The sequence below is a fragment of the Gymnodraco acuticeps genome, unplaced genomic scaffold, assembly GCF_902827175.1.
Source record: "Gymnodraco acuticeps unplaced genomic scaffold, fGymAcu1.1, whole genome shotgun sequence".
NCBI classification, from domain to species: domain Eukaryota; kingdom Metazoa; phylum Chordata; class Actinopteri; order Perciformes; family Bathydraconidae; genus Gymnodraco; species Gymnodraco acuticeps.
In genome coordinates, this window is record NW_022989752.1 from 522,696 (window position 1) to 548,256 (window position 25,561).

Genomic DNA, 25,561 nt, shown 5'->3' on the forward strand with positions numbered 1-25,561 from the left:
TTTTTAACCATTTTCGGCCGATAATTTTCGGTGGCCGAATATTCGGTGCATCCCTACTTTTTAATATCAATAATGTCAAACATTATATAATCCTATAGGCCTATGCCTCCTTAGTATTACCGTATATAAAATAAAATACTCTACTTTGAATAATTAGTGTTTGGTATGTTTACCATATACTACTTCTCCCATTCACAAATCAAAAATCAAATAAAAAAATCTAAAATTCTATTAATATGTAACAAATATATTCCATTTCAGAGCAGAAGAAACAGCCTTCAAGGGTCAAACTCTGCACATACATCATTCAGCAGTGCACAGTGAAGTGTGTGTGTGTGTGTGTGTGTGTGTGTGTGTGTGTGTATGTGTATAGTCTCTTTAATCAACTCCTCACAGCTCTGTTCAGAAACTGAATACAATCGCTGCTTTAATTCTGTCTTTAGGACGTTGTTGTGAGTGTGGACGGAGCGGCTGCAGGTTAGTTTAGCCTGATTGATCCATTCAGAAAACACGCATTTTTTAACAGATTTTTCGCTTGCCGTCTTGTCTGCAGACTTGTCAAAGCATTAATTCATGTTTTTTACTAACCGGTATCAGTATGTAATTACTTCAGCTTCCTTTTGAAACGTGTATTACAATTAAATCACTGTAAAATAGGTTAATTTTGTCGTAGTTGGTTTCCACCACAGTATTTACATGGAAATAAGCCCCGCCACCTCTCCAGCGCGTTCTGTTTGAATGACAGGAGTAAACACAGCTGACAGCCGAGGTGAAACTCCAGCGGTTAGAGCGATGAGAATATTCGCATGCCATCGCGTCCGTTGTGAACGCAGCATAATGCAGTTCAGAAAACACTGTTCTGTCGCTTTTAAAGCAACTTCGAGATTTTAACAGTGTGAGGGACCCAAAGACAATGGTGGCCGTAGGACGTACAATTATTTGTGGGGCATAACGGCCAGACAGAGGGGCTACGACGGCCATGGCCGTCATGGCCGCCGTGAAAATCCTACCCTGGCCTATAGACTCAATGTGTGAAACCTGATCAAATTACCTTTAGATGGTGAATGAGTGCCATTATTCATTTTGATCATGATATTTTACTGGACTCCATGTAAAGATGAAAGAAAATAGGAAAATGGATTGTAATGATATCATAATGCATTTACTGATAAAACACAGTGACAACAAGACCCTGCTTTCACAATGTTTTCACATATTTTACCCTCAAGAATATTTAATCTAAATATTTGTTTTAATCGTTTTTTTATATTGAGTTTATACAAATGACTTGGCGAACAGTTTTTTATATCATGTACCACCTACCAAGACATCTAGCATTTACCATTTATCACACTCATCTGCAATTGATTTTGATTGCAAAAAGGTGAAATGTTTGCTTTAATCAAAATGCTGTACCTGTAAGTACACAGCTCCAGTTAAATCCATGTACTCATGAAGAGTAACACCTACAGATCATTTTCCAGAACTGATCACTTGTATTTACATCCTGTGCAATTTTGCTGCATTTATTTCAATGACTGTGTGTTTGAGTGTCAAACTGTGCCGAGACTTGTTGTATTTTAGGCAGCAGGAGACGGTGGAAGAGCCCAATCAGTCTATAGAACTATAATTATCACGTCAGTGCCTCTCTGCTGCCACAGAACAGCGTAGGAGGGATACAAAAGTTACAAAAATGATTTCAGCCAGACCTTACATGTGTACCAGAGGTTTAACAGATAAGTCAGCTAGTCAGCCTGTAGTCAGCTAATATGCTTTTACTTCAGGCGAACAATATCTCCAGCTCACACAAGCCTGCGTGGTTCTGTCCAATCTGATCCTGGCTCATCTGTAAACGCCCTCTAAGAGCTAAGAGGGTCTTTTCCTTTAATGGTTTTATTACAGGCCTTTTGATGAGTGTCGATCGCTGTTATTTGGTGAAAAGAATATGATATCTCAATTAGTCAACTATACTTTTTGTGACTGGTTAATGACCACTACAATCTTCACTGATTAGATCAGGATACTGTATATGGATATCTTATATTTATAAATCCGAACGATGTATGTGTAAAAACCAGTTGGCGCTAGATCACAATCAGCATGTCTTCTTATTTCCATCAATCAATCTAAGGCTAGTAAAAAGCAAATTACTAGGAACTTTTAAAAAAGTGAAGAGATATTTTGTCTGCTCATATGCCTGAAAAATCCAATGTTTTGGTGATAAAGAGTATTGAGGGAAATGTTTCTATGGAGGAAATCAATGTTTTCCAAAATAAAATAAAAAGCTCAGTGCATCAATACTCACCATACCCTGGGCGGCGATGAGTGCAGCCAGGGTGCTTCTCCCTGTGGTGCCGGGGCTGCAGAGGGACAGCCGGACCTCCTGTCCTCCCACCAGAGTTCGGTCCATCTCTATCAGCACGGCCTCCGCCTGCTCCGCGCTCTCGTACTCCACCACACCGAAGCCTCGGACGGGGCTGCCCTCATCCTGAGCGAGCTGCAAGATATACAAAACATTGTACTAGATCAGGGCTTTTGACAAGTCTGCAGACAAGACGGCAGAAATCTTAACTCATTATAATAATTTTGTATTGACTCAACCTCTCACACTCACATTCAGTATCCACACAATGTGCTGTAGTAATTATCTGCTTTGGGGAAACAAAAAAAGGTCCCTAATTGATTTTTTTATTTAACCAATAAGATTATGAATACTTATGCAGCAACTATGAACCAAGAAAACTTTAATTAAACATACAGTAGACTGCTTTTTTTTTTACCTCTGCGAAATCTGCAGTGTGATTGTTTTCATTAGTTTTACCAATATGTTTCCTCTCCTCTGACTTATGGGTTTTAATAAGCCAACCATCTCTGTGATATCTTGTCTGCTTTGCTTTTAGTTACCTCCCATAGGCCAAGAACATGCAAGTGATCTAGGGTAATCTGCACTTGGGTGAATGTAAATGTGTTTATGTGTGCTGTGACAAACTGCCCAATGTGACTCTGAATAAGCAGGAACAGAAAATGGATGAATATATGATCGGAAGTGCCTCACTGGAGATGTTCATTTTCAGGAACAAGTGAGCCAAATGAAACCTTTCATCACTGTAGATGCATACAGCAATGCCAAGGAATGGTGTCATCTTTGGTGCCAGCATTAAAGAAACAAAAACTGTGCCAAAACACAACATGAACCACTCAAGCCACTGTAAATCTGCCTCTTCTCTAATGGATTTCCTCTTGTATCATTGTTTAATCTTGACAAAAGACTTCACTTCTGATTAACCGACACTAAAACCTAATATCTACCGCCCATTGTGTCCTTTCAAACTTCATCAGTCATCTGAAAGAATACAAAAAAAGCATTTTTGTTAAGAGCTGTTTTAATAAAGTGAGGGTTTTATGGTTGGGTATCTCTTCATTATGCAAAATCAAAATGAACTCAGAGATAATTCTTATAAACTAATGTAAGCTGCATGCTGCTCAAAAGAAGCCCTCCTTTTTCCTGACCAAAAAAGGTAGAATGCCTGGAAACAAGTACATGACCCCATTTAGGGATCGTCAGACTATTAATCCAGAACAATCTCTGCCAGAGTAGGCTATCTCTGAAGCTGAGGTTACCATGGTGATGTAAAAGTGTGTCAGCAGCGTGAGACTGCAAAACAAGCCACAAGTCCATTGTTGCTAGCTCATGCTAAATCACTGTTTAGACATTAGGCGAATATATGCATTACATAGTTCATACAAACACACCAACAAGGACTTACAAAATGTACAGAGTTCAACTCTTTGTGTGTGTGTGTGTGTGTATATAATGTGAAGCTTTTGTCACCGTACATGTCTGCTGGGATTGTTAGCTTAAGGCTGGTTCGAGCTGATTTTCTTATTGTGCTCTGGAGGCCATTTGTCACAGCGATATTGGATTTATATTAAGTGTGATTGTGTGCATTTGCACATTTACTGTGTGTTCGAGCAGCTTTAAATGATGTGTGCTTTTATGTCTGTGTATGTTCCTTTTATGTTTGTCTTTGTGGTAACATATTTTTGTTTATTAAACCCTGGAGTGAGTGAAATATTGGTAGTGCGGAGCAAAGTGCTGGGCAAATACAGTTCAACGGTTTTGTGTGTGTGTGTGTGTGTGTGTGTGTGCGTGCGTGCGTGTGTGTGTGCAAGTAATGACAGATAACTGTGTTGTGGTGGGGGGGAAAAAGCTTGTCTCAGCTCCTTTTGTCAAAAAAGTCGGGAAAGACAAAAAAAATGAAAAGGCATGATGTAAGAGTTACATCCTTGTCTTGCTTTTCCCAAAATGCTTCAGGGACCACACACTTTACAAGGTTCTATATGTTTGTTAAAGCAGCAAATGATTATAAAATGCTGCTACCCCTGTAATGGCCACATTTTGAGAACAACATGGAAAGTTAATGGGAAAAGTTACCATAGTTGCCTTATGGTTACTTAAGGTCAATACAACACATCCCTCAGGGCACTAAAGACTGCTGACCAGTAACATTTCTCCCGAACACGATAGACTTTTCTGTCAAGAAGGTTCAGTCATTGCCAGTGTGTGTGGAGCAGCTAAATAATGCAGGCAGGCTAATAGCTAATATCAAATGGATGATGGTGGATAATGACAAAAACTAAGAGCTAATGGCTTATGGTCAAAAAAGCACACCACTTGACCCACTGCTGGTAGTGGCCAAATTCTATTAAAATGCTGAGCAAATTGATTAATCTTACCTTTCAAATTATATATCCACTTTTGAGTCTGTTTAAGCATTTATTTATACCTATATATGTTTTTTTGTAAATTACCATTGAAGTAAATTATGACTTATGACTTATTCAGAGGATATGTAGATAGGTAACTTGGCCAATCTAATTATTTTTTTTCGCATTCAAATATCATTTTGCTGCCGTAATGTTTATAAGTCTCTTCCCTCACTGTATATTCCATGTGGATAATTTATAAATATAGCATACAACTAGCAATAATACTAGCATATTTTATTATTGCTATTATCAGTATAGATAGTATAAATGTGGCTTTTTTTATGTTGTAGAAGATATACATACATAAATATTACATTGCATTTTTTGACCAACCAAGTCAATAATATTCAATTTATAACCATAGAAAGCAGAGAACACCATCACATATTCACATCTGAATAACTAGTAGGCTACCACTGATTTTTAAGTTAAGTAACATTATCATTTACAAAATAGGCCCACTCAAGTTTCAGAGAATTTGTGATTGCAATTAAACTTCCTTGCAATACAATCATATCAATGATTTTAATGTAAAAATGGACATGTTACAAATCAGCGGGAAACAAAGTTATTTTTCTACGAATGCTGATGACTGTTACCATCAGCACTCACTCAAGTGGCCCTCCACTCCTCGCCCCCACCCCTCCTCTCATTGGTCTGCAGCTCCCTCCGGTCTGAACAGAGGATGGATGGAGGGAGGGAAATGTATGTATGTGTGGAGGAGTGGGTCGATAGGCTATTATCATCAGCATACATTAAGCAAACTATGGAAATAACATGAACCACTCTACCACTTGAGATCGACGGATGGATGGAGGAGGGAGAGAGCGTGGGAGTGAGGAAAAAAAGGAGTAAATGAGGAAAAAACAAGAGTGATTGATTATGTGACTGACGAGTGAAGAAAGTGGGTAAACTGTGAGTTTTACAGTATCAAACTGGATTGTGTGCAAATGGTATCATCAACATATGTGCATGTGTGAATAATGGTGTGAAGACTGAGTGAGGCTCTCTCTTTTTCTCCAACTGCACTCACACTAAATAATATATTCAATCATTACTAAGATCTGCACAAACAATTATGCTAATCATATTTGTACTGTAGCCTTCTATATACAGCTGCCTTTTGTTCTCTCTTTGTGTGTATTTGTATCCTCTTACAATTCAAATAAATGCATTTGTTCTGCTTGTCTTTGTCAGGGCAAAGATAGTGCTGTGTTGTTATAATGAAACACTTTTTCCAATGGCACTTCTTTAACATCAGACATCTTTCACTTTTCTTGTAATGTCTGGCAGTTTTCCTCAAGGTATGATTTAGAAAAGAGTAATCATTGTTAACTTGGTACTTCATCACTTATCTTGTAAATTATCCTTGATGTAAATCTAAAGAAGATTGGCCCAGGGGAAATTCCTGCAAAGTGTAATTAACCTTCATCAGTCTAATTAACAGAATGAAGATTTTTATTTCATTACATTTCCTGTCATGATGCATATACAGATCATCTAAACCAGAGTCCTGCACAGGTTTCAGACCTGTAGCCTGTTACCCTTAAAACAATTCATCTGAACCCAACCTGACCCATTTGAAGTCCTGGGACCCCAACCATGATTACAGTGATTACAAATGATTATGCTTCTTCATATTATCTGATTTATGCTGCTTTTAAATAGCCAACTGTACTTAAGTGTATGCATTTTATAGGGGAGCAGGAGGGTGCAGTGCATGCAAAGTTACATATGCAGGTTGTTGCTGATGTTGTATTTAATTGTATCATACTCTTTTGACGGTTAAAGAAACATTACTTTGCCATCCTGAATTTTGACAACATAATCACAAAGCTCTGCCAAATGAGTCAAGTCAAAGTGCAGTAGCACTTGAATTATAATAATTAAAAGTAGATGACAGACCCATTTTCTCCTTGTACAGTATAATAGCATGTCCCAGAAACATAAACTCCTAAACCCATCGTTTCTGGCGGTTTGCAGTCAGAAAAACCTGAATACTGTAACAAGACATGCAGATTTGTTGTCTCAAATCTTGTTTTATGTTGCTGTAGTTAATGCAGAAGCGAGGTCCATTACAGAAAACATTTGTAATGATTATAAAACTACGTAAGGACCAAACTCTAAAATCTGATCTAATCAGTGAAGATTCAAACAGACACAGAAGTTACGATGGTAGGTCCCACAGTTAAATACCTAAATCAGTCACTTGATTGGTTGGGGCCAACTGTATGTGTTTCTGCATCCAAACACACAGTGTTATTATTATATTATTATGCTATTATAAGAGATCATTGTCTGAGATACCTTAGTATATTGCAAGTATATTGGTTTAAAGAAAATACAAGTGAGGACATTTCACTAAAGTGAAAAATGCCAACAAGATTTGGATGAATAAAGAATAAAAAATACTGCAGGCGGTTTTGCAGGTATTGACGGTTCCAAGGATAAAGAAATATAAAAATATAGATAAACTGTATTTTCCTGAATGCATATATACAGTAAGTCTGTCTGTGGGAGCTATCAGTGTGTGTGACAGCTCTTGACCTCAAGTCGGTCCACAGCCAAGAGATGCTGACTGAGGCCCCGACAGGGCTAAGTGTGTGTGTGTGTGTGTGTGTGTCTGAGTGAGTGAGTTTAAACTGCTACATCAGCTGTCTGAATTGGGTGATAAGGTCATGACAGCCCTGTCACAGCTGTCTGTGAAGTCAGGTACATGATCTGTCACAGTGAAGAGTTTAACTGTAAAGATTATGATAAAGAGAACGAGTGAAGCAGAGTATGTGTGTGAACATGGGACAAACTGAGTGGGAGACCATCATTTAATACAATTATAATTTAGAAGTGGAAGACTAGATCAAATAATTAAGAAATAATAAGTATTAAGATTGGTGATCTCACATAAAAACACTTCTACTAAATTGAAGTTGAAATACACCAAATAACAAAGGTTTGTTTAGGGTTTTTCATTATTTGTATGCGGCGTAAGAGGTGATTAAACCAAGTTCCACCAAGAGGAACAATAATTGTGTCAAGCATTTCAAGATTGGACTTGAAAATACTTTAATTAGATGTGAAATGATGAGTGCTAATGATTATGATGAACATGTTTTTCTTCGTAATAAAAACTAATTATTGTTGCTTCAAACAATGCAACCGCAAAATATGGTTTATTACATATACTGGGTTCCCCCACTACAGCAGCTTTGGTTCATTTGCCAACAGTGATACTTGTTGGCTGTTTATCAATCATTTAATTCTGTATATCCATCCATTCATTCCTATTTTATGATTTGTTTTTCTCGTTTTTGTCATAGTCCTCCTATATAAACATGTATCCAGAATTATCTCTGATTTATCTTCAATTCATGCAAAAATATATTATGTTTCACTTTGTGTTGAGGAAAATATTTTTGATTTAGTTGATATCTTTGACTTTCAGCTAATGTAATGCTTTATGACTGTGCTCGTCAACGTTAACATAAGACATGATACATTTTTCGTTGCAGCAGTATAAAACAAACAAGGCATTGCACCTAATTAGAAATTAAAAGAGTAGAAATAAACAATTATAAAATACAAACATCTCAAAATAGAAATAAACCGGTATTAGAGAGTAGAAAATATACAGTTGACCATGAAGATAAAACATCTATAAACTATCTGACAAATAAAACACTATTAAATGGCCAATTTTCAGTTAACACAATAAAGCAGTATATTATTAAGCCCTGAGCCTGTTTCTCAGGTCTCAGGCTCGAAAATGACATTCCCAGAACAAATGACCATAACTTCACTTCTAAAAGGGATACATTAATAATCTTTTTTCTCAAAGCAATGATAAACCTGTGAGTTGGATGTAGAATTGTCAGAATCAATATAGATGTTTTTATTAACACATTCTAGCAAGTTCTGTTAAATAGCTGTCACATCTTTAAAACCTATGGCTCACCTGATTTAAGTCTGATTTTAATACATAGCGTGCATTGCCACTTCTTGTGGCCAAGATAGTTATAACAACAGCAATCACCTATTTGTTAAACGATTCTGAAAACAATTATTCACTAGCCAAACCTTATTAATACAAAATAAAAAACGTATTCTCCAATCTGATTCATTTTTTTTAAAGAAAATAAAGGAATTTAGAAAGATTATTCAAGCATCACTTTTTGCAACCTGTTCTTAACTCAGTAACACATAAGGGAAAACAAATTAGGTCTGATTAAAAAAATGGATAATCAGAACATTTTCCAACTTGCCTTCTAGTTGCACAAACATTAGTCTATGACTGACACATTTGGTTCTTTTAGTCTCCCAGTTAATATGAGTTTTAGCTTTTCAATCAATCAATCAATCAATCAATCAATCAATCAATCAATGTTTATTTATATAGCCCAATATCACAAATGTTACATTTGTCTCAGTGGACTTCACAGTTTGTACAAAATATCAGTATGACAATACGACACCCTCTGTCCTTAGACCCTCACATCGTACAAGGAAAAACTTTCGGAGAAAACCCACAGTTTAAAGGGAAAAATGGGAGAAACCTCAGGGAGAGCAACAGAGGAGGGATCCCTCTCCCAGGACGGACAGACGTGCAATAGATGCCGTGTGAACTTTTATGATTACATTTGAAAAATATGCCAACAGACTTGCCCCGGTGACTGACAGTCTACCTCTCTTAACATTTCACTTCAGCTGTCCGTCTGCCTCCGTCCCCTTGCCTGACACTGTCAGCACTCACCTCCATCACTCCAACCTCTTTCTAATAGACCTGGCAATCTCAGTACCGTCCCCCCTCCTTTCCATCCGTCCTTATTGTCTCCATCCTGCCGTCCTTCCCTCGTATATAGTTGACCTAACCTTCTCCTCCCTCTACCTCTCCTGGATGACTTAAAGAGCCTGTGACAGCATCCCAACAACTGTTGTGTAATGAAATATTGGGCTACTACTCATCTCGAACCGTCAGTTTTAAAAAGAAGGTGCGATACCGTTCCGATAAATATCAATAATTTCGAACATCGCGGGGAAATTCCTTCGACTCATTTTGAAGTTTTGGGGGAAGCCGGAAGTGACGTCAATGCGGGAACGCTTCACTGTGCGGCGAGAGAACCAAACACGGACAAAGTGTGTTGTCATGCGTAGAAATGGTGAATTACTGAGTTTAGGCACGTTAATAACGTTGTAATGAAGTTGACTACAGTATATTCATATTTGTCAGTGCTTTCATGTCAATTCGGCGAACATAAACATAAATGATCGTGGTGAAGATGATGATTACATTAGGATTAAAAATCGGTAGTGAGAGCTGCTGAATTTCCTCCGGTCGGATGTGATATAAAAACAAATCGATTATTTTTGTAGTTGTAAACTCAAGTGGATGAAACTACATTTATTAGTGCTTTCATGTCAATTCGGCGAACATATGATAGATTAAATGATCGTGAGGATGATGATTAAAAATCGTTTGTTTGAGCCTGTCTGCATTTCCTGATGAGAAAACAAACCGATGCTTTTTGTAGTTGTAGTACACCAACATGGATTAAACGTGTGTTTTTTTTTTACCACAATGTTGGGGAACTTAATGGATAAAATGCACGGATTATTATTATTATTATTCCCACTCCGATCGGGACACTAGGTCCACCGTTTCCCCGCAGCGAGGCTCCCCCCGTTGACAGTTTACGTGGGCTGGGTGCAGTGGCGGACTGGCCATCGGGACGAATCCCGATGGGCCGGTACCGAAGTGGGCCGGTCGGATAAGTCACTAGCACGTCATCCCCCACTCCCCCCGTTGACAATTTACTAGCGGTACCGAAGTGGGCCGGTCGAGAGTCCCGGGATGATTTTTAGTCCCATTCCACCACTGGCTACATGACCGTATGATCGCCCATATTGACGCACCTAATTCCTAAACTTCTAACAGATACAACATAAACCGATCCTTCAGCCTCATATGAGCTCTCAGACACGTTCAACATTAAACTGTCATCGCTGTCTGAGCTTGCTGCTGTGTGCGCCATTGTGCGTTTACATGCAGATGCTGGGATCCTGAACGGTGCAGCTGGAGCGCTGTGCCCGCAATGACGTCATACATAATTTGGCGGGACTTGAAGAATCCCCGAGAAGATCCAGAAAATGGTCAACATTGAAGGGCAGATTAATGGTTATCAAAGTACAAATATCCAAAATCAGTGCAGTAACGGTTTTCAAGGGGACAATATTTACTCAAATTGAAGGGTTTGGATGATGGGGGAAACTCGTGTCACAGGCTCTTTAAGCCAAATTGCCGCTTGGAGGGCCCTTTTGTGGGTAGCAGAATTATAGTGCTCAGGGCCAAGGCCACAAGTTAAGTGCACTCTGCACCAAGGAAAGGTAACAAGAGGACTGAGCTTTACATATGTGAACAGAGGAGACAGAAGGTTTATGTAAGACAGACTGCAGCTCACGGCAGTAAGATGAAGCTTTGATTTACAACAAGGACAGCAAACAAGTAAACATCATATATTTAATAGGTTTGCATGTCAACAATTCATTGAATGTTGCGATTACATGAACAGCACCTTTGGGAGGAATGCCCAAATAGATCAATTATTATGATCTAAAATGGTCAGACTACACTAACAAGAGCTAGGTGTGCCCCATTAAGCACAGCTGGAGTTACGCTTTTCACTCAATGCTTGTGTTTTCTTGCACTGAATTCAAGTGTATCCTCATTTAGTATTACACCTGATATCTGACAAACTTGGGCATACTGTGCTTCAATTGAATGCACAGTATGTCAAAATAGTTAAAATGGCTTTGCAATACTCTCCCACACAGGCGGGTTAGTAAAATAAACGTTTGAATGCTACCATCTTTGTTTTCATTTCCCTGTATATGTTGTTTCTGCTTCCTTTTCATTGGTTTACAGGGTTTCAAGAGCTTTGTGCCTGAAGTATTTATAGTGCATAGATGCAGTGCAGTCACACACACAAGCACATACTGTACTGTACATGAAACACGCTGAACCATAGGTCAAAGCCTGCTGGCACTGCAACAGTGAAGCAACATGAGCTAAACACCCACAAAGCATCATGGGAGCAGGACGATGTGGGTGTATTGATTTCTGTGTGGGAGAGGGGCAGAGGGGTGGAGCTAAAACTGGAAATGCAGCGATGAGTGATACACATTGAGTAATGTCTAAATGGCAATGTGGGAGTGGATGTGATGGGGCAGGGTGGTGTATAACAGCAGCCACACCTCACCATGGAAACAGTTGCCTGGTGATAATGTGAGAATGGCCAATAGTGATGCTGCTCCCTGGATCAGCACCTCCCACCTGGAAGTGTTCAATTGATAAACATGTTCGGGGTAGGAGGTAACAATTTCAATGTGAGAGCGTTAGCCATTTTACTGTGATTCTCATTGGAGCTTGTGCGATAGAATCAAGGAAAACATATTTTCTTTTGGAGCTTCTGCTTAGAAAATAAAAAGCAGAATATGGCAACCTTTATCTCAAATCTTGGTTTCACAGCAGAGGCACGCTCAATGAGCCATACTCTCTTGGATATATCATTTTGCAGATGTGTTTTGCGCATACAAGTTGTGAATCTGTATAATTTTTATTTTACATGAAATTCTGAGAATAAATTACTATCTGGACAATGTAAATGTGTAATTGAAAGAGCTACATAATCTAAATGTGTTGATCTATCACACACAAATAAGTACAGACACTCACTTGACAGAAGACAGGTTTGTATGTTTTTGAGAAGAGCTGGGTGAGTTCCTCAGAGTCACACAGGTCCAGCGGCAGCCGGTTGATACACAGACACCTGGAGTGGAGGTTCTCCTCTTGGCCCAGCTGGTTGACGTCCATCCACTGCACCATCAATGAGCGATCCTCCTGCACCATCAGAGAGCAGCATTACATTTTGCTAAGACCCTAAAGTACCTTCACACTCCCACACTGTACTCACTGTAAATTCGGCATCCATTGTAACAAATATTAATTCATATTTTGGTACTTTTTTGTATACTGCCATCCTCTCTTCCTTTACAGAGCTGATATAAAGGTTGTCAGCCGTTGAGATGAAAACTTCCATCTAGAATGTTTTTTTAACTTTCCTGATCACACAAGCAAGGTCAGTCTTCATTAACGATACAATGAACTGCTCTTATTTATGAATATAGAGATGTTTTTCGATCAGCATTTCTCGACACAGACCATTTTTGTGTTCAACTTTCATGAAGTTATCACTTCGATAATAAGGTAAGGTTAAAAATATAAACATAGGCTATAATGTAATCAATCAAAGTACAATTTGCCATGTATTGACACAGAAAACTGAAATTCCTCTTGTACCCGTCAGAAAGCATCCAAAGCAACAGGATGCCTTCATTACACATTTTTTCAGTCTTATATAAAAAATAACAACAACATCAAACATGAAGTGCTTATTTTAACAACCAACTTTAACGTACTATTGGTCGGCCCAGCAGCTCCGAGCGGGCCCGTGAAGCGGAATCCTTCTTCATGTATTCAACAAACCCATATCCTTTGGAGTGGCCCGTCAGAAGGCTGTACACCAGGAAGGAGCGCTCAATGTTCCCATAGGCGCGCACCATCTCCTCCAGCTGCTGGGCGGTGAAGGTGTGGGGCAGGTTGGTGAGGCAGAGCATGGAGTCGGTGGGCTGCAGCGTGACATTGATCAGACGCCCCCGGACAGTGCTGTGGTGGAGGGAGCGGATGGCATCCTGAGCCTGGCCCCCGTTCAGCAAAGTCACAAAGGCTGGAGGAGGGGACATTATGGAGACAGGGACGAGGCGAAAAGACAGACAAAGACCAGGATGCACACATAGAATGACATACACAGACATGTGGACAGGGACATGTGAGAGACAAGCACAACACAAACATACATTTAAAGCAGACATTCAGAAACAGGCAGAAAGCAGTTTGTGGAGATCGCAGAACACACAGTCAAAAGACATGCAAAAAACAACTCACATCAAAAGCAAAGAAAATGAATGACAGGCCGAAAGTGGCAAAGTGACAGAAAAAATAAGGGATAAAAGGCACAAACGAACAAAGTCACAGACAGTCATAATGACAGACAGACAGACAGATACACAGAGAGAAAGACAACACATTAGCTTGAAAGCCAATAGGGAGCCACTATGCAGGGGGAATGCACTGTGACACACACATATACACAAAATAATCATTTAAAAAAGTGTGTTTGAGAAAAAATATTATTTATGAATGCTTAAATACTATTGGAAATGTCCACGCATTGCAAATAAAAAACTACTCCTCAGAGGTTCCCTCAAATGAATGCGAGTATCATGTTTTTTTTTCTTTTTATCCTTCCAGATATTACTCCCTTCCCTGAAATTGAAATTGTCAGCTGTCTGGCCGTCAGTAGTTTCAGTGTTTAGTTTTTTTTTGCCATTAAAACGAGAAAAGCCTACTGTGTCTACTGTGTAGAGAAGAGGTCTTTCATATTTTATGTCATGTCATTCCCAATAGACTTCCTTTCCTACTACCCATGCATATGGGAGGAACAGTGTGACTGTAAAGAACACTAATAGCCTTGAGTGAATATACCCTTAAACAGCCTCATATGAAAACAGCCACTGACAGATTAATGGGCAGTGAAAAGAGGTGGTAATAAATTGATCTGCGAAGTGTATCTAAAAACCCAACGTGTGTGCATGTGTATGAAACTCAAATATACAATAATCTGGCTCGCTAAATCTAGGCCACTACAAAACTTAACAACAGGTCAAATCTTACACCTGAATCATTTGCACTAGGAATTATTACTGAAACCAATGTAACTTAGATTTTCCATCATCTCCTTTATGACAAGTCAATTTAGCAAAGCCCAATAGGGGCCTGCAGCATAAATGTTAAATCGCATTATGCAGCGCTCAGCAGGCATGGCTGAAAAAGAGCATACGAAATAACGACAGCAGTGTCTGGGCACCCTAAGGTGTCAAAAGGAGAAATAGTTAGAATTGTAAACATCTAACTAGGCTAATATAGTAGGTACACACAGAACATGTGCCAGGCCAAAAGAAAAACGCATATCAAATAAAAAATACAATTTGAAATTGAGAATCAACCTCTCTGGGTCCAGTGTAACTATGGTGATGGAGATAAAAGGTTTTGTAATGAGCACCTTCTTCTCAGACTTAAACTGAATTGCATCACACCCTTTCACCAACAAGAGATTAAATAAAATGTATTACTGATTCATGGTACTGTAGAGTGGCACACTGTAGATTCTGCCAATATTTAGCTTTTCACATGCAGATAAATATCACCCTGCCTCAGGACGATGCCCCCCCCCCCCCCCCCCCACTTCTACCTGAGCGAGAACATAACCCAACGTCTCTCAGAGCTCCAACCTCCTCTTCTGTTACTCTAACCCTGAAGTCCTACACTGTTGTTCTTGAGAAAGCGTTTCACCACGAGAAACGTTGCATGACTCACCAGAACACCTTGTTTTATTTTAAAGAAATGTTATTGGCTATCTATTCCTCATCAGGTCGGTGCTTTAAGCTGTTTTCAGTCACTTTCAGTCATTTATTCCTTTTAAAGAATGTAGACAAAGGAAACCTTTAAACCGCGACATTTTATCATTTTCAATTACGCCATTTCTGTGTTCCAATTAATGATGCTTCATGTTGGAAGTGAAAGTTGAGTGTCACTTGTAGCTCTTGCCTTCCATTAGTGGAGATGAGTGATAGAGAGGCCGAATCCAGCAGACAGAGTTACAATTTAGCATTATTCACAGGGCAAAGACAAAAGAGGCTTCATCCTTAAATATTGTGTTCCATGAAGTGAATAAAATATATTTGTATGGGTGAAAATGTAAACTATGCACACAATTGTCATTACTTGTCTGTTTTGATTGACCACTGAAAAGGAAAATAGAGCCCTAGGCTAGCTTAGATTCTGGAACCATAGTGAGTGTCAATCAGAGTAAAAAATCAAGGTATGTGTGGCATGTTCTGAGGTCACATGTAGACGTGTATAGTGTCCTTACTGTAAGGTAATTATTATATGTACAGCACTTTGGCTCGACCAAAAACCGTTTTAAAAATGTGCTATATAAATACAACTTGATTTGATTAGACCACGGCCATCATAAACAACAAGGCAGAAAAAAAAAAGGAGTATAAAATGTTGATTTATACTTTTTGGCCAGCCACACACACACACACACACACACACACACACACACACACACACACACACACACACACCACACACACACACACACACACACACACACACACACACACACACACACACACACACACACACACCACACACACACACACACACACACACCACACACACACCACACACACACACACCACACACACACACACACACACACACACACACACACACACACACACACACACACACACACCTTTAAAACAATTAACCTGTTAAGCCCGAAGGTCCCCGTTTTTTTTGACACTGTGTCTCAGGGCATCTTAATATTTAAAAACCTATTAATGTGTTATACCAGATTAACGAGAAGATTCTCAGCTAACTGACGATACGAACCATTTTTACCGAAACAAAACACAAGTCTCACAAGAAGCGTTAGCATTAGCCCTTAGCTAAAACGGGCAGATGCTACTTCCGGTGCTAACTAGCAAAAACGATCTTTAAAACTTAATATTTTCTGCACAAACTACATATCATCTGAAAGCTGATACTCCACAGATTATTTTGTTATAAGTATCATCACTGTAGGACACAAACTCACTGAGCTAGCAGCCAGAACAGAGAAGAAAACAACAGTTTTCAAAACCATAACAATAATTATGTTTTACCGTTGCTGTTTTGTGATCAAAGCTCTTGTTCAAGGGAATAAAAACGTTGCTTAAGGTTAATCCAATGTCTCTTAGTCACTTTAGAATTGTTCCTGATAATCTATCATTACATTCATGGCAGCAGAGTAGGTATAAAGTTTCGCAGTCCCGAGCTAATGCTGTCTCACGTGCTGTTTACGCAAACCTCTCTCTACTTGACGTAAGTGTTTAGCGGGACTTACTAACTGTCACTCGATTCTATTGGCTCTAACGGTTCAGAAAAGGTGTCAATCACCCAAATCGACCAATGGGTTCTAAAGATATGATCCTGCATAGAATAAACTACGCCTGCTCCGGCTCCATTACGCATTACGCAGCCAGAAGGGAGAGCTTCACCACCGAGGCGAGCAGGTGCTAGAGATGCTAGCTGACGATAGCGGGGCTATGATCATACCAGATGACTCTTCGTCGGATGATGAAGATCTCCTCCAGCCAGACCTGGATCCGGACAGTAGTGACTCGGATGTTGAACTTCCACCACGGGAAAGGCATGTAATCTCTCTGTTTTTATATATTACTTATGTGTTTGGTGGAACTGCGTCACAGTGCTAGCTTAGCCAAGAAGCTACAGGAATGATTAGGCAAAATGCTAAATAGTGTTACTTTTCTTTTTGGAGTTACATTTTCTAAATGAATGGCCAGTGAATGAATATACATGTGTTTACTTATTTATTTGGTGTAATATTATTCATTTATAGTCCAATATTATCCTATAAGTATAAGCCAGTGAATTAATCTAATCTCTTTGTTTTTCCACATTTGTTAGATGAGGAGCAGCAGGACAAAGCCACACACCCAGAAGACTTTCAGGGAGCAGCTTGCTGCAGAATTGTTGGAGTTTGCTGAAGGCCCTGCTGAAGGCCCTGCACCTCCACCACCCCCTCCTCCACCACTCACATGCATGCCCGAGTATTATGGGGAAGATGCCACCAAGGTCAGGAAGAACTGCAGCAGGTGCCTAGATGCTGGACTCAAAAGGGTGAAGACACCTGTGTACTGCAGGAAGTGCCAGGTCCCTCTGTGCTTCACTGTCAAAAATAACTGTTTCAGGGAGTGGCACGACCTAAATACTGGAACATTCAGGTAGGTATAAAGTTCAGGTAGGTATAACGTTTTGCGAGTGTTTATTTAAAAAAAAATACTTGTTTTGATATACCTAGTGTTATTTTATTGTATAGTGTGTTGGTAAAATATTTGTTGTTTTTACAAACCTACAGTGTGGTTTTATTGTATAGTACGTTGGTAAAATGTTTGTTTTTACATGCCTATAGTGTGTTGGTAAAATGTTTGAAATAAATCTGCCCCAGTTGGAGTCAAATGTTACCTATGTTTCCGTTTTTTTTATTGTGCAAGTACACCTACACACAATGACCTACAGTGTAGTTTTATTGTATAGTGCGTTGGTACAGTTACATACACACACAGCTACACTTACACATACACACCTACACATACCCACACAGCTACACTTACACACCTACACATACCCACACAGCTACACTTACACATACACACACACACACACACACACACATTTTTAAAAATAATCTTTTTCTTTTTATTAAAAAAAAAAATGTTGTGGGTGGAATGAATACCTATAGTGATGATTCAATGTAATACAATGATTTGTATAGTCTGGTACCTGAAAAAGGTCAAATGGCACTGATGGAACCAAATGTGCCCAAAGTTTATTCCGCCTGGACTTTATTTTCATAAACCTCTCTAAAAAGGTCAAATGTCACTTGTTTTGCCTCAATCTTGATACAGGGTACTTATTATGTTATACTTTGGATTCCTAAAGCTTTTAGGCTACTAACCCATCATTCAAGGTTGGTCTTCACTATAAGTAATGGGTTTTATTTAGTTGGAGACAGGAATTTACATTTTTTTGCTATGTTCCATCTGAATTTACTCTGACACAGAAAAATCTATATTGATTCTGACACTTCTACATCCAACTCACAGATGTAACCTTGCTTTGATAATAACAATTATTCATATAAACCTTTTAGAAGTGAAGTTATAGTCATTTGTTCTGGGAATGTCATTTTCGAGCCTGAAACCTGAAAAACAGGCTCGGGGTTTAACAGGTTAAGCGACAAAAGTAACATCCAAAAATGCCAAGTACCATGTCTGATCCTGAATGCGCGATAAATAGTTAGGCTCCAACAAATCCCTCTGTGATTAATTGTTAAATTATTCACATAAAAACATTGGCAGCTGGTGTCTCTGCCACTCATCGCAGGGAGCAACACAGCCAGGAACCCTCAGAATGATGAGTGATTTTACGTGCTAAAAAAATTAACCACATTCAACCACAAACTATTATTACTCAGTCAAAGCCAGCTACAATTATGTGGCTTCCATTTCAAAACAGCTAGTTCAGAGACTTAACAAGACAAAGAAAACCAATAGAAAAATGACAGTCAGAATTCACTTTTGAATCAATATTGAGTATGTAAGATATAAGATAAGATGTACTTTTTATTGATCCCAAAGTGGGATAGATACATATAAGATACATATTAACATTGGAAGAAAATGCACATTCCCTTTCTACTCTGGTGCAGGCTGGTAAATCAAAACATGTATTCAAAAGCAAAACACATGTGGAGCCGACAGGAAATCTGGAGGTGGCTAAAACACATCTGTAATGCACTATGCCCCAACTGACCTGGACACAAACACCACGTTTAATGTAACATCAAAGCTAAAGTTTAGGTACATGCATGCATCTAATCCTTAAACATAGAGATCGGCAGGGATGCAATGTCTACTTTCTTTTGATTAACAATGTAGAGCCTACAATTACATTTTACACACTGCTCCTCTATATGTGCAGACGACTATGACTCAGATCAGATGGGCGCTGGAGTCTTGGGTGGAAATATTGGCCAATACGTTGTTGAAATGAGCAACAATTGGGACATCTGCTCAACAGGCGTCTGCGCCGAGAACATCAACGTAGGCAGATCTAATGCAAGGTCAGGGTTGAGCTGACACAAAAAAAACTACACCCATCTCTCTGGATCTTTATCGGCTGGCCTGTACTTGTCCCTCTACTGCATCTGTATCTCTTTTGATGTCTGAGTTTTTGCAGCTTTATCCAACTTTTTCGGCTCTATCTATTGGCTTTACACTTGTCTGTTTTTGGTCTCCCTCACTACTTCTCTCCCAGTTTCTGTATCTCTATTTTCATGTGCCTCTGTCTGTCTTCAGATACCGCCTCCAGCCAAATCAATTACCTCAAACTCCAGCACACACACACACACACACACACACACACACACACACACACACACACACACACACACACACACACACACACACACACACACACACACACACACACACACACACACACACACACACACACACACACACAACACACACACACACACACACACACACACACACACACACACACACACACACACACACACACACACACACACACACACACACACACACACACACACACACACACACACACACACACACACACACACACACACACACACACACACACACACACACACACACACCACACAAATAGATATCTTACACTAAACTGAGAACCTAATCTGGTTTTAACCCGCTAAATACGCTACCTTAAATTAGGCATTAGGAGGAGATAGAGAGAATACTGTTTGGGCTTTATGCTAAAGCTCTCTCTCTCTTTCTATTGCCTCTAATAGACACAGTGCAGCCGTCAGGCGGGGGCTGACGTCAAATCCTGCTCAATACTTTCTCCAACAGTGAAAGGGATAAGTCTAAGATGCTTAAATAGCTTACAAAATAATCTTATAATTCACAGGCTGGCAATCATTGAGTGGGTTTCCAAGTGAAAACTCACAAAAGCACATACAACTTAATTATGGGTCCCCGCTTCTGAACATGTCGATTATTCAGCATGATCCTGTGAGAGGTGTGTAGGGGCACAGGAAAATAAAATCTTCATTTGAAACCCCTCGAAGGAACAATTCTGACGCCACATTCCCTGATGAAGGAGCTAATTAAAATCAGGGGAGCTACGAACAGCGCGGCGGAACCCTGAAACTCCAGAGGTTGGTCCCTTGGATGTGTGAAAGGTATTCCTGCTTTTTCATCTCGGCCCGAGGCCTAAATGAAAGTCTCAGGTGGAGAGAGGAATCTCACAGAAATAAACATCTCAGTGAGCTAACAAGGGAAAACCCCAGGATCTAAATTCAATTCACGTGCCATCGTCACTTTGTCTTTGAGCACCAGCATGCAATATTATTATTATGACTCGAAAAGTTTGTACAATTTAGACATTTTAAAGAAATTGCCTTAGACCTGGCACACACATTGTGAGAAACACACAAGTATCAGAAATTATGAATATAGAAAAATAATATATATATAAAGTTGAACACAATAATCAATTTCCATACAGCTGAGGAACCCGATTATACATGAAGCCACTATGGACACTGTCTCCTTTTAAATAATGACTTCAATTGTTGCATTTTTTGCTGCCATTTAATGAAATAGTTAAACCATGGTTCTTACATTTTGTTGGCTAAGGATCAAATGTTAATTAGAATATGTTAGGCAATTCCTGGCCTCTAATAATAAAAACTTGACCTACAGATAATTTCTTTCAGTTTTTATATTTAAAAGCTTTCACCTAGAAAAGCAGGTTATTTTACAATAATTATTAAAAAGAGACATTTCCCCAAGAACCAGCCTCGAAGTTATCTATTATCTTGTATGATACTTTCATCCCTTACAGACCATCAAGTGAGAAAATTATAATTGTAACCATTCGCCTGATCATTCTTCTGTGCTAAAGGTGAGAAGTTGCTTGAGTAATGATGTCGAAGATTTCAATTTGCTCTTAGAGATGAAAGGCAGATACGGGGAAGCCAGGGAGCCGAGGACGATGTTTAAAAATGACATCATCTTTGCCATTTCAAACTGAACTAAGGTAATATTATCTGTGTGGCTGACAGGCCAGGAAGGATAGGCTCTCTATGGATCTGCTGCTCTTTGATATCAATCCCTCTCTAACACACATACACACACACACACATTGATTATGCACACCAGTAAGAGTACTAGATCTGAATCATCCTAACAATAAAGCCCTCTAAAATGTTCTTGACTGCAAACTGCAAAGTGTATAAATCCTTGGATCACAGCAAACACCATTTTTAAAATGTTACAGCTTTAATCTGAAAGGCATAAATTCAATAAAAACATTTGAAAAATAAAAGATACGCGTCTCTTTCGCTTTGAACTATCTGGGGTAAAACATCATTAAGCAAATATGTCTACAAATACACACAAACACTAAATCAGCTATGACACAGCCATGAGTTGTGCCTATTAGTTATGTAGCACCAATAAACCTCATCCATCCTCTGGCTTTTTATATTCCTCCCCGGCACTCTGCTACAGCATCTACATGAGTAAACACTTCAGACGAGTCCTCTTCACTCATCCTCTCCTCTCATCCTCGCAGCCCTTTGTCTCCCAACACATCGACCCTCCCACACCCTCCTCTCCATCATCACCACCTCTCTGCTCCCTTTTCCTCTGCTCTCTCACTGTTTCCATCAATCAGTCCTCTCCTCTCCAGACACTTCCACTTCAAGCTTTCGGGGGACATTAGGGGTATATATTTGTAGGTTTAAATCAGTAGCAGATCCATAGAGAGCCTGTTAACAAATATAGATGATGTACAACTCCATGTCGCAAACATTTTTGCATTACCACATTTATTTTTGACAACCAGCCTAGTCTGGGTCACTCTGTTTTCTATTATCTCAACTTCCCTCAGTGTCATGGGTGATTTGATTTGGATGTGTCTGGACCTGCCTATTACAGTCTCTGTGCTCCATTGAGTCCAGTTGGTGTTTTGTTTGTTTTGTGGCCTTCCTGCCCAACATTGGAGGCTGCTCCCAGTTCTGCAACAGACTGGAGAAGCTGCCTTATTGACAGTCAGCTGTCAATAATTAATATCCCATTCACTGTCATTTAAATGAGCAGGAGATGCTTATTTCTTCACACAAATATGAAGAAATGATAAGAGATATAACATGTTTGTAATTATGATGGAAGCCACTAATTCAGGCACATTGATGTGTTGCTTGTACTGATCCCATATCATTATTTTCTCTAGTGAGCGATACGTGATTTGTACAACAGTAAGACAAGAACATAAAGTATACATTTGGCACAGTATTATTTTTGTTCTTCAGTCCAACTTTAAATCAATCTTGAGTCAATCATAAAACTGCTGAAGCTTGGAGTTACATTCGACTGAAGAGGTCTCTGCTACAATATGAAACAATTTTACTGGCCTTTACTAGCTTATATAACACTCGGTCACTAGGTTTTCACACGTTCTTCCAGCGTTTTTATAGAAAAAGGTAAAAACATCCTCATAAATAGGTTTCTTCTCAAATAACAGAAGCTTGAACCTGTTGTCGAACAGGCAAGTGCTAAACATTCCTAACAAATGTGACTAAACCTTTGTGTATAATAATCTTTTCCTAACCCAAATTAAAGCTGAAGTATGTTTAAACACGTCATCACTTTGTTACCTGGTAATCTTCCAACCGTGGATATAGCAATGATCCATATGTCCACACTGCAACTGAGTGTTAGAATGAGACACGTTATCAAATACAAAACCACATTGCTATAGGACTCAAGATGCAACAAGTGTAGAGCAAGATGCAGGCTAGCATGAAAGCTAGTAACGTTACAATGTTTCAAAAATGCAAACATTTGGACAGATGTTTTATTATTGTGTTGTTGTTATCAGTTGTAGCAGTAGTATTGATAGTAATAGTTATAGTATATTGATGTTAAAGAGACCTATGTGGAGGTTGGTGAGTGGGTGTTTGATGTATAGGCTTTAGAGATGGAAAATGAAGGGATAGAGGGAGGAGATGCATGAGAGGCTGAGTGGATCTACCACTCTGCGTCTCTTCAACCAGCCGCCCACTCACCCGCCCACAGCTGCTTTGTTCACTCTGCCGCTCAGTCCCTCTTTACAACATTTCCCACAAAAAATAGATTTATTATTTAAAATATTCACAAATGTAATTTTGTGTGGTTTTATACAGTTTAAGTAGCCACCATACGGATATTTGCAATGGACAAATAAAAAAGGTAATTACTTACGGATTTTTTTCTTTTTTAAAGTAAACATTTTCAGAAATGTTAAGAAAAAAGTCCGTCATGAAATACTTTCATGAAGTAGTCAAAAAGGATAGTCAAAACAATAATAGTTGAATTGTGCATATGATCCCTCTCCAACTCAACTCACCATCTATTGATACTTCCAGTACTTCGCTCCGTCTTTCAAATGTTTCCTCCACCCTCATGCACTCAGTCTGTCAGTCTCCCTTTCAACCAATTGTCAAACAATCTGTAATTTAAGTCACTCATAACCTTCATCCTCACCTCAGTCTCTTAACATCCTCCCACCACCCATCCTGCTGATGGTTTTAACCTTCCATCTTCCTGTCCTTTCTGCCCTCCCACCGTCTTTCTCACAAGTCTCAAGTAAAAGATAAAATTACATTTGAACTACGGTCTCACCAAATACCTTAGATCTAATCTTATTTAATCAAACCTTACAAACAGATCAAGCAAAACCATATGGGTCACTTAGTACAGGTCAAACCTTACACAAACATCTGTCAGCATTGAGTAACACTTTTAGATGTGACTTGATTTCATACTTATGGGCATTTTTCACCTTTTTTAATTCTTATTGACAAAACTGTTATTTGATTTTTTAGGAAAATGATGGGCAGATTCAACAATATTAAAATTAAGGCCACGCTCAAATGGGCTTTAATGTTATTTTCTCAGTCACATTAGTAGAACCATGCACCTGTTATGTCTCACACTTGACTGAACACGAGTATAACACAAGAGGTTCTGTTTTCTCAGAAACGACATACACTTTAAAGTTAATTAAACCCCAAAGGCTTTTGAAATATCAAATTGATAATGTTTTCACCTTTAAATTAAAAAATTAAAAGTATTGAAACAAATGACTTGCTTATTTGATATATTCTTCTTCCCCGCACAAAAAAGAGGAAGAAAACACTAAAAATATGAATATTCAAAACTGCTTCTAGCAATACCTTAACTTCCCTTTTTTTTTTTTAAAGGAACACCTAACTTCAGACTAGTTTTAGTGTCTGTTTTTGTGGTCAGCTGGTTCTCAGAAGTTCATCTTATCTATAATGTGCATGTGTGTGCTCCTTAAAGATAGACACATGGGAGCCCTGATAACTCGAGAACCAGAAGTCTCAGTCACTAAGATATGTGTGTGTCCACATGTGTGTATCTCTGTGTACACTCGTGATTTCAACAGAAGCGTTCACCCAGAAGAGTGAAACCATGTGTGTAGGGCTTTTTTATGTGCATTGGTGTGAATCATAGATAAGACAAACACTTCTGACACAAACTTTGAATACTGTAGAAATCTTGAGGGTTAATACACAGTATATGTGCATATTCCTCCATATTTCAGAGATGCCTAAAGCACATTATATGTGGGGATCAAAGTGTTTATTTTTCAAAAGCTGTTTTTAGATTGTTTAAATTTTTTCTACAGCAGTTTCTTCAGATTTTGTTTACATTTTCAAAAGTCTTTACAGACCACAACTGCACTCTCTAGGCCAGTGGTTCTCAAAGTGGGGGGCGCGCCCCCCCTGGGGGACGCAGAGGCATGCCAGGGGGGGGGTGGGCGTGAGAGACCAGGAGGAAAAATTGTTATAAAAAAAAAAATAAAAATCATAATTTGAAAAATTATTGATTCGAAAATAATATGATGCAGTACTATTACGTCTGAGTCTCTGTGTTTAATTACAGCTCGTGTGTGTGTGTGTGTGTGTGTGTGTGTGTGTGTGTG

At 39.0% G+C, this 25,561-nt stretch overlaps 1 protein-coding gene across 2 annotated transcripts in view; it reads right to left on the bottom strand.

Moving 5' to 3' along the window:
- raver2 (ribonucleoprotein, PTB-binding 2) overlaps positions 1–25,561 on the bottom strand; it is a 93,907-nt gene that overhangs the window by 26,086 nt on the left and 42,260 nt on the right. Inside the window, exons 3-5 of one of the 2 annotated variants that reach the window (XM_034210482.1) lie at positions 13,240–13,547; positions 12,497–12,661; positions 2,306–2,497 (exon numbers count right to left, since the gene is read on the bottom strand). In XM_034210482.1, the coding sequence (XP_034066373.1) occupies positions 2,306–2,497; positions 12,497–12,661; positions 13,240–13,547 (665 nt within the window). The remainder of the gene's footprint in view (positions 1–2,305; positions 2,498–12,496; positions 12,662–13,239; positions 13,548–25,561) is intronic. The other variant, XM_034210490.1, reaches the window with a different exon arrangement.